Source organism: Mobula hypostoma, chromosome 28 (assembly GCF_963921235.1).
Source record: "Mobula hypostoma chromosome 28, sMobHyp1.1, whole genome shotgun sequence".
In the NCBI taxonomy this organism is placed as follows: domain Eukaryota; kingdom Metazoa; phylum Chordata; class Chondrichthyes; order Myliobatiformes; family Myliobatidae; genus Mobula; species Mobula hypostoma.
The window spans coordinates 21,508,758-21,524,536 of record NC_086124.1 but is presented as its reverse complement, the minus strand read 5'-3'; the positions used below and the strand labels follow the sequence as shown (position 1 = coordinate 21,524,536).

The 15,779-nt window shown below is 56.0% G+C and overlaps 1 protein-coding gene across 2 annotated transcripts; it reads left to right on the top strand.

Moving 5' to 3' along the window:
- The first annotated feature begins 1,288 nt into the window (after positions 1-1,288).
- On the top strand, positions 1,289-10,843 carry LOC134339127 (LHFPL tetraspan subfamily member 3 protein-like). 2 transcript variants are annotated; one of them, XM_063035466.1, is made up of 4 exons: positions 1,289-2,413; positions 2,962-3,198; positions 9,152-9,166; positions 10,789-10,843. In XM_063035466.1, exons 1-3 carry the CDS (start codon positions 2,020-2,022, stop codon positions 9,163-9,165), a joined length of 645 nt encoding a protein of 214 aa, XP_062891536.1. In that variant the 5' UTR covers positions 1,289-2,019; the 3' UTR covers position 9,166; positions 10,789-10,843. The 2 variants fall into 2 exon arrangements, with proteins under 2 accessions (XP_062891536.1, XP_062891534.1); XM_063035464.1 differs by lacking the exon at positions 9,152-9,166.
- The last annotated feature ends 4,936 nt before the right edge of the window (positions 10,844-15,779 follow it).

The following is a 15,779-nucleotide window of genomic DNA, read 5'->3' as shown; positions in this document are numbered from 1 at the left end:
CTGACCGCTGACTATCACGTTTGGTCTCTCCCTACCCTTGTTCTACCCATCACTTTTCTCTTCATTTCCGCTGTGTCAAATGAAATGCTTCCATCTCCTGAGGAGGCAGGCGTGTTCCACACTGCTGCCATCAATGGGGAAGGTGGACGGCCATGGAAAGAGTCCATTCAGCCCTTCAAGCCATCCCTATGCTGCCTTCAACATGGGATCCACCTGCGAAGGAGAATTGGCTCAAATAAAGCTCTGATGAAGGGGCTATGGGTGATCTACCAGTCAGGCGTGTGAGGAGGCAATCCCCAGTTTCCTGGATGAGTGCGGCTGCAACAACTCTCGACAACTCCAGCCTCCTGAGGGAGGCTGAGCATCTGCCCCCTCCCCCTCCAGCCTCTCTCCCCCCTCCCACTTGTATTCTCCCCTCTGCCCCCTCCCCTCCTCCTCTCCATCTGCTCCCTCCCACTTGAATTCTCCCCTACTCCCCCTCCGCACCTCTCCTCTGCTCCCCATCCCCTCCCACTCGTCTTCTCCCCTCTGCCCCTTATATCCCCTCCAACTCTCCTCCCATACTCCCCCACGCCCTTTCCTCCTCTCTCTCCCCTCCCCTTCTCCCTCTCCTCCTCCCCTACAACACCTGCCCTCCCCTTTTATCCCTCCCCTCCCATCCTCCCTCTCCTCCTCCCCTTCTCCCTCTCCTCCTCCCCTTCTCCCTCTCCTCCTCCCCTTCTCCCTCTCCCCTCCCCTATTCCCCCACCTCTCCCCTACTCCCCCTCTTCTCCTCCTCCTTCCCTTCTCCCCCTCCCCATCCCCTCCCCTACTCCCCCCTTCTCCTCCTCCTTCCCTTCTCCCCCTCCCCATCCCCTCCCCTCCCCTTCTCCCTCTCCTCCTCCCCTTCTCCCCCTCCCTTCCCCTTCTCCCTGTCCCCCCTCCCCTTCTCCCCCTCCCTTCCCCTTCTCCCTGTCCCCCTCCCCTTCTCCCCCTCCCTTCCCCTTCTCCCTGTCCCCCCTCCCCTTCTCCTCCCCTCCCCATCTCCTCCCCCTCCCCTCCCCCTCCTCCCGCTCTCCTCCCCGCCTCCTCCCCCTCCCCCCTCCCTCCCCTCCTCCCCCCCTCCCCTCCTCCCCCCCCTCCTCCCCCCCTCCCCTCCTCCCCCCTCCCCCCTCCCCATCCCCTCCCTCCCTCCCCCTCTCTCCCTCTGCCCCACTCCTCCTGCCCCCCAACCTCCCTCTGTCGCCCCACCCCCTCTCTCCCACCCTCTCTCTGGCTCTCTCACTCTCTGGGCCTGTGATGGATTACCTGTCAGCTTTCCTTCAGCCCGTGTGCTCTGCAGTGTTCTGCAGTGAGGAACGGCTGACGGATCGCCCCAGGAAGCTGTCTGGCTGTGCTTCGCCCAGGGCTCCTGCCTAGCTGCCTGCCTCTGCCCCAGGCCCTGGCCTGACTGCTGCCTGGCTGAGCTCCCTAGTTTCTGGGCCATTTGCCCAATCTGTCAGGCTAGTTCCCCAGGCCCTGGCTGAGAAACCCCCAGGCTCTGCCTGGCCTGGCTCCCCAGGACTAAGCTGAAATCTCCAGCCTCCCTCGGCCAAGTTCCTCAACCTCCCCACCAGGCTTTGGTGTCGAGACCCAGCCTAGTTACTACAGGCTTCACCTCGGGCCCTGTTCCCCAGGCTTGGCCTCAGGGCCCGGCCGAATAGCCTAGGACTGGGTCCAGCTCCACAGGTCTACTTCCCCAGGATTGAGTCTAGTTCCTCAGCCTCACCACTAGTTATTTCTCCAGGCTCTCCTCCAGGCCTAATTTCCTGGCTTTGGCCTCAGGACCAGGCCAAGATCCACAGCTTTCACCCCAAGCACCATTTATCAGGCTTTGGCCTCAGGACTAGGCCTAGTTGTCCAGGATTTGGCCTAGGGTTAAGGCTCAGTACTCAGGCTCCTCCAGGTGTAGTTCCCCAGGCTTTGGCCTCAAGATACGGCCTCGTTCTTCAGGTGCTTCTGGCTCAATAACCAACCCCCTCCACCTCAGATCTGGAGAGGATGCTGGCTGCTCAGGAGATGGCCCAGCTCTACCAGACAGCCTTCGTGCGCAGCGCCCGGGCAGTGGGGGCGCTCTGGGCCGTCTGCTCACTCTGCTTCACCCTGCTGGAGGTGGTGGTGCTGGCTGAGCCAGCCTGGCTAGTGGCGAAGGGCGTCCGAGGGACGGAGGGTGGGACCCTCGGCCTCTTCCGGTCCTGTGTCGAGACAGGCAGCCCGGCCCGGTGCTGGGGCTCGGTCTTCCGACTCCGGCCGCTGCCCCCCTTCGAGACGGCGGCCTCCTTCGTGGGAACGGCGCTGGGGCTGGGACTGGCCAGTGTCCTCTCCCTCGGCCTCCACCGCTTCTGCAGCAACGCCACCCTCTATAAGGTCTGCGGCTGGCTCCAGCTCTCTGCCGGTACGTGGAACCATCTCATCTAACACCTGTCGCCATCTCCAGGATCCCCTCCCAGTCTCCGTCACTCCCTCCCTCTCCTACACCTCACCCCACTCCCCTACACCCTCCTCCTCTGCACCTCTCCCTCCACATTTCTACTAACACCATCGCCCACAGATTCTCCCTGCCCTCCCTCTCTCTCTCACTCTGTCTGTCGGGGGTAGTGGAAGACGATTAACCCCCGATCCCACGCGGTGGTTGGGACGTGACAGGGAGCCGGTTGTGACAAGGAAAGGGTGATGGGGGGTCGCGGAATCTAACCTGGGTCTCAGGAGCCGAGACAGCGCGGTTACCCACTGCGCCACTTGTCCTGGGTCGCGTTCCACTGGAATGGAATGGCGTTACAGGGACGGAGAGGAGTCAGAGAGCAGAGAGCGGGGGTGGTTGTGGGTCTGCACAATTCGATAGGGTGAAGGGCCTGAATCTCTCTCGCGGGAGGGAATTCGGGGAGCAGTCAGGACCGCGGACGAGCTCTAATGCTGCCCCCATCTACCCCCCCCCCCCCCCAGCCAGCTGCCAGGCCCTGGGCTGCCTGACCTTCGCAGACAGCTGGGACTCGCAGGAGGTGCGGGAGCTCTGTGGCCCGGCGGCTGCCCCCTTCTCCCCGGGACACTGCACCCTGCACTGGGCCTTCACGCTGGCCCTCATCGGCATCTTTGACGCCCTTGTCCTCTCCGCCCTCGCCTTCGTCCTGGCCAGCCGGCAAGACACCCTGCTACCCGAGAACTTCAGCGTCAAGGACAAAGGTGGGTAGAGAAACCACTTCCCCAAACTTCTGAGCACTACACCCCTCCCTGTCTCTGTCACCGCTGTCTGAGCCTGTGACCTCACCACTACACCCCTCCCCTGTCTCAATCACCCCACAAATACACCCCTCCCCATCTCCATCACCCTTCCCCATCTCCATCACCCCACAAATACACCCCACCCCATCTCCATCACCCCTCCCCGTCTCCATTACCCCACAAATACACCTCTCCCCATCTCCATCACCCCACAAATACACCCCTCTCCATCTCCATCACCCCACAAATACACCCCTCCCCATCTCCATCACCCCACAAGTACACCCCTCCCCAGCTCCATCACCCCTCCCCGTCTCCATTACCCCACAAATACACCTCTCCCCATGTCCATCACCCCACAAATACACCCCTCCCCATCTCCATCACCCCACAAATACACCCCTCCCCATCTCCATCACCCCACAAATACACCCCTCCCCGTCTCCATCACCCCACAAATACACCCCTCCCCATCTCCATCACCCCACAAATACACCCCTCCCCATCTCCATCACCCCTCCCCGTCTCCATTACCCCACAAATACACCCCTCCCCATCTCCATCACCCCTCCCCTGTCTCCATCACCCCACAAATACACCCCTCCCCATCTCCATCACCCCACAAATACACCCCTCCCCATCTCCATCACCCCTCCCCGTCTCCATTACCCCACAAATACACCCCTCCCCATCTCCATCACCCCTCCCCTGTCTCCATCACCCCACAAATACACCCCTCCCCATCTCCATCACCCCACAAATACACCTCTCCCCATCTCCATCACCCCACAAATACACCCCTCCCCATCTCCATCACCCCACAAATACACCCCTCCCCATCTCCATCACCCCACAAATACACCCCTCCCCATCTCCATCACCCCTCCCCGTCTCCATTACCCCACAAATACACCTCTCCCCATCTCCATCACCCCACAAATACACCACTCCCCATCTCCATCACCCCACAAATACACCCCTCCCCATCTCCATCACCCCTCCCCATCTCCATCACCCCACAAATACACCCCTCCCCATCTCCATCACCCCTCCCCGTCTCCATCACCCCACAAATACACCTCTCCCCATCTCCATCACCCCACAAATACAGCCCTCCCCATCTCCATCACCCCTCCCCGTCTCCATTACCCCACAAATACACCTCTCCCCATCTCCATCACCCCTCCCCGTCTCCATCACCCCACAAATACACCCCTCCCCATCTCCATCACCCCACAAATACACCCCTCCCCATCTCCATCACCCCTCCCCGTCTCCATCACCCCACAAAAACATCCCTTCCCATCTCCATCACCCCTCCCCCCCCAACACCACTCCCCCTCTCCATCACCCCTCCCCCTCTCCATCACCCCTCCCCGTCTCCATCATCCCTCCCCATCTCCATCACCCCACAAATACACCCCCCATCTCCATCACCCCTCCCCATCTCCATCACCCCACAAAAACACCCCTCCCTATCTCCATCACCCCCCCCAACACCACTCCCCATCTCCATCACACGTCACCATCTCCATCACCCGTCCCCGTCTCCATCACCCGTCCCCGTCTCCATCACCCCTCCCCGTCTCCATCACCCCACAAGTACACCCCTCCACATCTCCATCACCCCACAAGTACACCCCTCCCCATCTCCATCACTCCTCCTCATCTCCATCACCCCTCCTCATCTCCATCACCCCACAAATACACCCCTCCCCATCTCCATCACCCCACAAATACACCTCTCCCCGTCTCCATCACCCCTCCCCATGTCCATCACCCCACAAATACACCCCTTCCCCATCTCCACCCCTCCCCATCTCCATCACCCCACAAGTACACCCCTCCCCATCTCCATCACCCCTCCCCGTCTCCATCACCCCACAAATACACCCCTCCCCATCTCCATCACCCCTCCCCGTCTCCATCACCCCTCCCCGTCTCCATCACTCCTCCCCGTCTCCATCACTCCTCCCCGTCTCCATCACCCCTCCCCGTCTCCATCACCCCTCCCCGTCTCCATCACCCCTCCCCGTCTCCATCACCCCTCCCCGTCTCCATCACCCTCCCCGTCTCCATCACCCCTCCCCATCTCCATCACCCCACAAATACACCCCTCCCCATCTCCATCGACCCACAAATATACCCCTCCACATCTCCATCACCCCACAAGTACACCCCTCCCCATCTCCATCACCCTTCCCCGTCTCCATCACCCTTCCCCGTCTCCATCACCCTTCCCCATCTCCATCACCCCTCCCCGTCTCCATCACCCCTCCCCATCTCCATCACCCCTCCCTGTGTCCATTACCCCACAAATACACCCCTCCCCATCTCCATCACCCCACAAGTACACCCCTCCCCATCTCCATCACTCCTCCTCATCTCCATCACCCCTCCTCATCTCCATCACCCCACAAATACACCCCTCCCCATCTCCATCACCCCACAAATACACCTCTCCCCGTCTCCATCACCCCTCCCCATGTCCATCACCCCACAAGTACACCCCTCCCCATCTCCATCACCCCTCCCCGTCTCCATCACCCCACAAATACACCCCTCCCCATCTCCATCACCCCTCCCCGTCTCCATCACCCCTCCCCGTCTCCATCACTCCTCCCCGTCTCCATCACCCCTCCCCGTCTCCATCACCCCTCCCCGTCTCCATCACCCCTCCCCGTCTCCATCACCCTCCCCGTCTCCATCACCCCTCCCCATCTCCATCACCCCACAAATACACCCCTCCCCATCTCCATCGACCCACAAATATACCCCTCCACATCTCCATCACCCCACAAGTACACCCCTCCCCATCTCCATCACCCTTCCCCGTCTCCATCACCCTTCCCCGTCTCCATCACCCTTCCCCGTCTCCATCACCCCTCCCCGTCTCCATCACCCCTCCCCATCTCCATCACCCCTCCCTGTGTCCATTACCCCACAAATACACCCCTCCCCATCTCCATCACCCCTCCCCGTCTCCATCACCCCTCCCCGTCTCCATCACTCCTCCCCGTCTCCATCACTCCTCCCCGTCTCCATCACCCCTCCCCGTCTCCATCACCCCTCCCCGTCTCCATCACCCTCCCCGTCTCCATCACCCCTCCCCATCTCCATCACCCCACAAATACACCCCTCCCCATCTCCATCGACCCACAAATATACCCCTCCACATCTCCATCACCCCACAAGTACACCCCTCCCCATCTCCATCACCCTTCCCCGTCTCCATCACCCTTCCCCGTCTCCATCACCCTTCCCCGTCTCCATCACCCCTCCCCGTCTCCATCACCCCTCCCCATCTCCATCACCCCTCCCTGTGTCCATTACCCCACAAATACACCCCTCCCCATCTCCATCACCCCACAAGTACACCCCTCCCCATCTCCATCACCCTTCCCCGTCTCCATCACCCTTCCCCGTCTCCATCACCCCTCCCCGTCTCCATCACCCCTCCCCCACTCCATCACCCCTCCCCATCTCCATCACCCCTCCCCGTGTCCATTACCCCACAAATACACCCCTCCCCATCTCCATCACCCCTCCCCGTCTCCATCACCCCACAAATACACCCCTCCCCGTCTCCATCACCCCTCCCCATCTCCACCCCTCCCTGTCTCCATCACCCCAGAAATACACCTCTCCCCATCTCCATCACCCCAGAAATACACCTCTCCCCATCTCCATCACCCCTCCCTGTCTCCATCACCCCACAAATACACCCCTCCACATCTCCATCACCCCACAAGTACACCCCTCCCCATCTCCATCACCCCTCCCCATCTCCATCACACCACAAATACACCTCTCCCCATCTCCATCACCCCGTCTCCATCACCCCTCCCCGTCTCCATCACCCCTCCCCGTCTCCATCACCCCTCCCCGTCTCCATCACTCCTCCCCGTCTCCATCACCCCTCCCCGTCTCCATCACCCCTCCCCGTCTCCATCACCCTCCCCGTCTCCATCACCCCTCCCCATCTCCATCACCCCACAAATACACCCCTCCCCATCTCCATCGACCCACAAATATACCCCTCCACATCTCCATCACCCCACAAGTACACCCCTCCCCATCTCCATCACCCTTCCCCGTCTCCATCACCCTTCCCCGTCTCCATCACCCTTCCCCGTCTCCATCACCCCTCCCCGTCTCCATCACCCCTCCCCATCTCCATCACCCCTCCCTGTGTCCATTACCCCACAAATACACCCCTCCCCATCTCCATCACCCCACAAGTACACCCCTCCCCATCTCCATCACCCTTCCCCGTCTCCATCACCCTTCCCCGTCTCCATCACCCCTCCCCGTCTCCATCACCCCTCCCCCACTCCATCACCCCTCCCCATCTCCATCACCCCTCCCCGTGTCCATTACCCCACAAATACACCCCTCCCCATCTCCATCACCCCTCCCCGTCTCCATCACCCCACAAATACACCCCTCCCCGTCTCCATCACCCCTCCCCATCTCCACCCCTCCCTGTCTCCATCACCCCAGAAATACACCTCTCCCCATCTCCATCACCCCAGAAATACACCTCTCCCCATCTCCATCACCCCTCCCTGTCTCCATCACCCCACAAATACACCCCTCCCCATCTCCATCACCCCACAAGTACACCCCTCCCCATCTCCATCACCCCTCCCCATCTCCATCACACCACAAATACACCTCTCCCCATCTCCATCACCCCGTCTCCATCACCCCTCCCCGTCTCCATCACCCCTCCCCGTCTCCATCACCCCACAAATACTCCCCTCCCCATCTCCATCACCCCGTCTCCATCACCCCTCCCCGTCTCCATCACCACTTCCCGTCTCCATCACCCCTCCCCGTGTCCATCACCCCTCCCCATCTCCATCACCCCTCCCCATCTCCATCACCCCTCCCATCTCCATCACCCCTCCCCGTGTCCATCACCCCACAAATACACCCCTCCCCATCTCCATCACCCCTCCCCATCCCCATCACCCCACAACTACACCCCTCCCCATCTCCATCACTCCTCCCCATCCCCATCACCCCACAAATACACCCCTCCCCATCTCCATCACCCCTCCCCCTCTCCATCACCCCTCCCCATCTCCATCACCCCACAAATACACTCCTCTCCATCTCCATCACCCCTCCCCATCTCCATCACACCTCCCCAACTCCATCACCCCTGCCCGTCTCCATCACCACTCCCCATCTCCATCACCCCTCCCCGTCTCCATCACCACTCCCCATCTCCATCACCCCTCCCCATCTCCATCACCCCTCCCCGTCTCCGTCACCCCTCCCCGTCTCCGTCACCCCTCCCCATCTCCGTCACCCCTCCCCGTCTCCGTCACCCCTCCCCATCTCCATCACCCCACAAATACACTCCTCCCCATCTCCATCACCCCTCTCTGTCTCCATCACCCCTCTCTGTCTCCATCACCACTCCCCGTCTCCGTCACCACTCCCCGTCTCCGTCACCCCTCCCCGTCTCCATCACCCCACAACTACACCCCTCCCCGTCTCCATCACCCCTCCCCGTCTCCGTCACCCCTCCCCGTCTCCATCACCCCTCCCCATCTCCGTCACCCCTCCACGTCTCCATCACTCCTCCCCGTCTCCATCACCACTCCCCATCTCCATCACCCCTCCCCGTCTCCATCACCACTCCCCATCTCCATCACCCCTCCCCGTCTCCATCACCCCTCCCCGTCTCTGTCAACCCTCCCTCACCACTGCACCCTCTTTGTCTCTAACCCGTTCCAGTCTCTATCACCCCACCACTACACACCCCTCCCCCTTCCTCCCCTACCCCTTTCCCAGTCTATGTCACCACCTCCCTGCCCGTCAAAACATCACTCGGTGCTTGACTGCTGGGTGACGTTTCTCTAAATTTCTCTGGATATTTTCTTCTCTCCCACTGCCGCAGCCGGAGTGTTGTGAGGTAAGTGATCCCCATCAATATCGTCTCGGTTTTACATGACTCTCCGTCCTCTCCACTCGTTCTCTCTCCTCTCTCACCCACCTCGCTCCCATCCTCCCTCTCTCCCTGCCTTCCTCACCCTCTTCCTCTCCTTCTATCCTCTCCTGCTTCCTACTTTCCCCTCTCTCCCCGCTCCCGCCTCTCCCCCTCTCCCCCTCCCCCTCTACCCCCCATACCCCTCTCCCCTCCCTCTCTCCCCCTCTCCCCATCCCCTCTCCACCCTCTCCCCTTCTCCCCCTCTACCCTCCCCTCTACCCTCCCCTCTACCCTCCCCTCTACCCTCCCCTCTACCCTCCCCTCTACCCTCCCCTCTCCCCCTCCCTCTCCCCCCTCCCTCTCCCCCCTCCCTCTCCCCCCTCCCTCTCCCCCCTCCCTCTCCCCCCTCCCTCTCCCCCTCCCTCTCCCCCCTCCCTCTCCCCCCTCCCTCTCCCCCCTCCCTCTCCCCCCTCCCTCTCCCCCCTCCCTCTCCCCCTCCCTCTCCCCCTCCCTCTCCCCCTCCCATCTCCCCCTCTCACCCTTCCCCACCCCTTCCCTCCCCCTCCACCCCTCTCCCCCTCCACCCCTCTCCCCCTCCCCCTCCCTCTTCCCCCCTCTCCCCTTCCTCTTCTTCCCTCTCTCCCCTTCTCCCCCTCCCACCCTCTCCCCCTCCCCCTCTCTCCCCCTCCCCCTCTCTCCCCCTCCCCCTCTCTCCCCCTCCCCTTCTCCTCCCTCCCCCTCCCCTTCTCCCTCCCCTTCTCCCTCCCCCTCCCTCTCCCCCTCCCATCTCCCCCCTCTCCCCCTTCCCCACCCCTTCCCTCTCCCCCTCCCCCCTCCCCCTCCCCCTTCTCCCCTCTCTCCCTTCTCCCCTCCCTCTCTCTGCCCCTCCCCCCTCTCTCCCTCCCCTCCCCCTCTCCCCCTCTCCCCCTCTTTCTCCCCTCGCTCTCCCCCATCTCTCTCTCCTCCCTCTCTCTCTCCCCCTCTCTCTCTCCCCCTCTCTCTCTCTCCCCCTCTCTCTCTCCCCCTCTCTCTCTCTCCCCCTCTCTCTCTCCCCCTCTCTCTCTCCCCCTCTCTCTCTCCCCCTCTCTCTCTCCCCTCTCCCTCCCCCTTCTCTTCCCCCCTCTGTCTTCCCCCTCTCTCCCACCCACACAGACCACAACGGAGTTTGGCTGTGGGGTTTCTGGGAGCCCTGGGGCCTGGCTGTGATCTCTGATGCGCTGGTGCCAGTGGGGGTGGGTAATGTTCAGTGGGGGAGGTGGGGGTTGTAGAGGGAAGGATCAGTGGGAGGGGTGAGGAGGATTGATGACGTTATGGAGAGCATTTTGCCTTTTGGTATTTTTTGTGTCTCTGGGTGTGTCTCTTCTTTCCTTTGTCCTCCTCTCCCCATTTTTCCCCATCCGTTTCTCTGCCTCTTCCCCCTCCCTCTTTTCTCGCCCTCATTCCCTCTTCCTCCCTGTCCCTCCTTCTCTTCCTTTAGTTTCCCTCTCTCCATCTCAATCGGTTTCTCAGCATCACACTCTGGGATCGGACTGTGCATTCTTTCCCTTCTGCAGCCGCGGTGGGTTGGGTTCCCGTTTCTCTCTGACCCTCTTCCTTCCATCCCCCAGGAGACGGGTCCCCGGCGAAGACCCAGAGACGGTGAACAGAACCTTCCCCACCCCCTCACCGCCCCATCAGAGACTCCCAACGAACCCCTCCCGACTGTCTGTGCCCATGAAGATGTTCTGTACCATCCCTCCACCCTTCCCAGAAGCCCGGCCATAATGGATGTGGAGTTGGGAGGGGCAGGGAGCGGTAGAGAGAGACTGCGAAAGAGGGGCATACAGTATCAACCCGAAATCTGCGAGGTGACTGGTTTCTGGGTTGGTGAGTGTCTGCCTCTGTGTGCCCGTGATTATTTCTGAATAGGTCTGTGAGTGTGTGTGCGCCTGTGTGTTTGTGTGTGTGTATCTGTGAGCGTGAGGAATGATTGTGACTGTGTTTCTGCGTGTGTGTCTGTGTGATTGTACGTGTGAGGAATGATTGTGAGCATGTTTCTGTGCGTGAGTGTCGTTTGTGTGTGTGAGGGGTGTGTATGAGGAATAATCGTGAGTGTGTGTGTGCTTAATGTGGTGTTTGTGTATGTGCGTGTGTGTTTAAAACAAGTTACCATTTAGTGTTTTTGAGGAAATTGAAAATGTATGTTTTTTTTTGCTCTGAAACCACAACTTCTGATTCTGTGCTTTTATTTTATGTACATCATGCTGTATAATGCTTTGAAATCAGTCATATAAAGATTCAATTTGCCATTTAATTGCAAAATTGCACATAAGCTAATTGAGTGTTTCCAGAGAAAAAAGCATACATGCCACTTTTGTCAAAACTGCTACCTGCTAACTTGTAAACATCCTTCTTTTACATACAGTGACATGCAAAAGTTTGGGCACCCCGGTCAAAAATTCTGTTACTGTGAAGAGCTAAGCGAGTAAAAGATGAGCTGATTTCCAAAAGGCATAAAGTTAAAGATGACACATTTCTTTAATATTTTAAGCAAGAAAACTTCTTTATTTCTATCTTTTACAGTTTCAAAATAACAAAAAAGGAAAAGGGCCTGAAGCAAAAGTTTGGGCACCCTACATGGCAGTACTTAGTAACACCCCCTTTGGCAAGTGTCACAGCTTGTAAACGCTTTTTGTAGCCAACTAAGAGTCTTTCAATTCTTGTTTGGGGGATTTTCGCCCATTCTTCCTTGCAAAAGGCTTATAGTTCTGTGAGATTCCTGGGCCGTCGTGCATGCACTGCTCTTTTGAGGTCTAGCCACAGATTCTCGATGATGTTTAGGTCAGGGGACTGTGAGGGCCATGGCAAAACCTTCAGCTTGTGCCTCTTGAGGTAGTCCATTGTGGATTTTGAGGTGTGTTTAGGATCGTTATCCTGTTGTAGAAGCCATCCTCTTTTCACCTTCAGCTTTTTTACAGACGGTGTGATGTTTACTTCCAGAATTTGCTGGTATTTAATTGAATTCATTCTTCCCTCTACCAGTCAATGTTCCCCGTGCCACTGGCTGCAACACAAGCCCAAAGCATGATCGATCCACCCCCGTGCTTAACAGTTAGAGAGGGGTTCTTTTCATGAAATTTTGCACCCTTTTTTCTCCAAACATACCTTTGCTCATTGCGGCCGAGAAGTTCTATTTTAACTTCATCAGTCCACAGGACTTGTTTCCAAAATGCATCAGACTTGTTTAGATGTTCCTTTGAAACTTTTGAATAGAACTTTTTGGCCGCTAACTTTTGCTTCGGGCCCTTTTTCCTTTTTTGTTATTTTGAAATTGTAAAAGATGGAAATAAAAAAAGTTCTCTTAAAATATTAAAGAAATGTGTCATCTTTAACTTTTGGCAATCAGTTCATCTTTTACTCGCTTAGCTATTCACAGTAACAGAAATTTTGACAGGGGAGCCCAAACTTTTGCATGCCACTGTATTCCATGGTTCTGATTACTTTGCTCCCAGTTATTGGACGGTGACACTTTAGTCTGGGAAGGTACATGTAGTTTTTTAACAAAACTGTGCAGAATCTAGTGATTCTACATTTTTAAAAAAATGTATTTTCAATTTCCTCAAAACACTAAGTGGTAACTTGTTTTAAACAGTTTTTATGTATCCACACAGTAGAGTGGTTTGGAATCAGTTATTTGTATGTACGTTTGTGTGTGTGTGTGTATGTGTGTCTGTACATATCTGTGTGTGGGTCTGTACGTATCTGTGAGTATGTTTGTGTGTGGGTCTGTACGTATCTGTGAGCATATGAGGGATTTCATAGAGTAAAGGGGGTGCGTGTACAAGTATCACTCTGTATTTCTGAGTGTCGGAACAGAACTGACAGCAGAACCCCCTCGAGCTTGTGAGATGCCCACCCCAGTTCCACCAGCCACCCCCTCCCCCAAGCAGTGCCTAGTGGGGGGGGCACACCACCAAGCGGGGCCAACCTCATCCCCTACCTGCACAGGATGAGTTTCCTGTAACACTAACGAGGCACTCGGGAGGGAGAGGGAATAGGGTGAGAGTGGAGAGCGGTGGGGGGGGGTGCGGTGGGAGTGGGCTGCGTGGACGGATGCCTGGAAACTAACAAGTTGCAGTAAAGTGCTTTTGACATCATGGGCTCCAGTGACAAATGTCTCTAACGCTGGGATTTGAGTTCCGCAACAGAGCTCAGAGTTATGGCTGGGTGGGAGTATCATGCCGCGGGAGGGGTGGTGAGGGTGGGAGGTGGATTCTATTTCAGTGAGGCTGGGGTGGGTGGTGTAGTGGTAGTTAAGAGTGTTAATAGTTCACTGACTGTACAAATAGGCGATCAATAAAGTTTCATTGAATACCCTGCATGCTGGCGTCCTGGTGTGCTCTGCTCTCTCCCTCAATATCGAACACAACATGGCACCAGAAGTAGTTGATCAGCGATGAATTGGTGCTAAAGACCAAGTGAAATCCTCAACAAATGAAATGAAATATCTTTATTGTCATTGCAAAGTACAATTTGTCATGCACCAATACAGTGAAAAAGAGTTTGCAACTGTCATACTCAATGCTATAAAACAACAAATAAAATAAATAAACAATAAATAAAATCAAGTAACCAGCCAGTACAAGCAACGTCCAGCAGTACAAAAGCACAACTCAGATGCATGACAGCCAAAAAAACCGGTATTAAAGTAGCAATATAACAAATTTATGGATGATGCTTGATCGATTGGTTCAGAGCAATTATAGCTCTGGGGAAAAAGCTATTTTTCAGTCTGGAAGTGCGGGCATAGAAAATCTTATAACGTCTGCCAGATGGAAGAAGTTCAAACAGATGATTGCATGGGTGTGTATTGTCCTTACAGATGCTTGTAGCTTTCCTTAGGCAGTGAGAGCTGTAGGTGTCCTCCAGGGCTGGGAGCTGTGTCCCAATGATCTTCTGTGCGCTAGAGATGACCCGCTGAAGTGCTTTCCTATCAGCTGCTGAACAACTGAGATACCACACAGAGATGCAGTATGTTAAGATGTTCTCTATGGTGCAGCGGTAAAAGGTCACTAGCATCTGTTCAGGTACAAGCAAGAAATTACAGCAGGACTGTTCTTGTTTGTATATATTTATGAAAAATATCCAGAGATTTATCAACTGCCTATGCTAGTTGCTAATTGTATGCATGAGCTGAGAACTGGCCAGGTCTGCACCCAAAAGTGGATAGATTGTAATATTCTGTGGGCCACTAGCCTGGGGAAGTGCAGAGAGACACAGACACAGCAGAGGAGTCAGTCAAACTCTCAGGGAGAGAAAAGAAGACTTTTGTAGTCCAAGTAGATAAAATAAAAAATAAAGAAACAAACAGGAAATTGGAGCAGTACTTACATCTACTTAGCTGGTAAAGCCCCCCAAATTATTTGATTTCTCTAAACCAGGGGACTTTGAGAGATGGCTTAGATGCTTTGAGAGTTGCAAGTAATCTCACTCAGGCTTCAGAAGAGCATCAAGTAAGCACACTGATATATTGCATGGGTGACAAAGCAGGTGATGGGTGGATTAAGACTGCCCGATGCAAAATAGTGCAGGACAAATTCAAAACATATTTCACAAGAAAGCAAAATGTGATATATGAGAGGGCAAAGTTCAACTCCAGGAAACAGGAGCCAGATGAAAGTGTAAATGACTTTTTCACAGCATTATATGCCCTGTCAGAACACTGTGCAAATGGAAATCTGAGAGATGAGCTCATTAGAGACAGGATTGTTATCAGGCTACTAGACACCAAACTGTCAGAGAGACCTCTGTTGCAGGCAAACCTCACACTAGAGAAAGCTGCTATTATAGTCAGGCAGAATGAGAATGTTTGTCAGCCACAGGCAGAACTCAGCATGAAAATGATGATGAGGTAAATCTAGCTGCTGTACAAAAAGAAGGGTACAAACAAGGTGCAATGAGAAAGACTACAGAAAGAGGTGAGAGTAGAGCTCAGCTCAAACAAAACAGACAAGTGAAACAAAGAGCAGGTAAAATGTCGAACTGCAGGAGATGCGGTAGTTCTCCATTCCACGTCAAAGAGCCCTATCCAGTGAAGTGAAATAGTGAAATGCCAGCAGTGCAATAGAGTTGGCGATTATAAATGCCAGTGTCACTCAAAAGTGGTTCTTCAAGAGGTTAAAGAAGACCATGATTCAGATGAAGAGAGAGCTTTCCTTGGGGCTCTGCGTTCAAATAGAGAAGGCTGGTGCACTACGGTTCAGTTTGGCAGTGCCATTCAAAATGGACACTGGGTCAGATGTCACAGCCATCCCTGAATGTCTGTTTACAAGACTGGTGAGGAGAGCAAGCATCACACAAAACCCAACAAAGGAAGTACTCATGGGGCCAGGGAAACAATCTTAGTGTGACAGGAATGTTCACTACTTCCACCCGTAAAAATGAGTAGCAGTTGAAAGAGGATGTGTATGTTGTTCAAAATCTCTTCTCACCTCTACTGGGATGACATGCGAAGGAGAATCTGAATCTCAGTGCAAGGTTGGATTCACTAAACCATGTCCAGTGGCAGGAGAAGTACCCAGAGTTGTGCACAGGCCTGAAAGAAGAGTACCTTATCCAG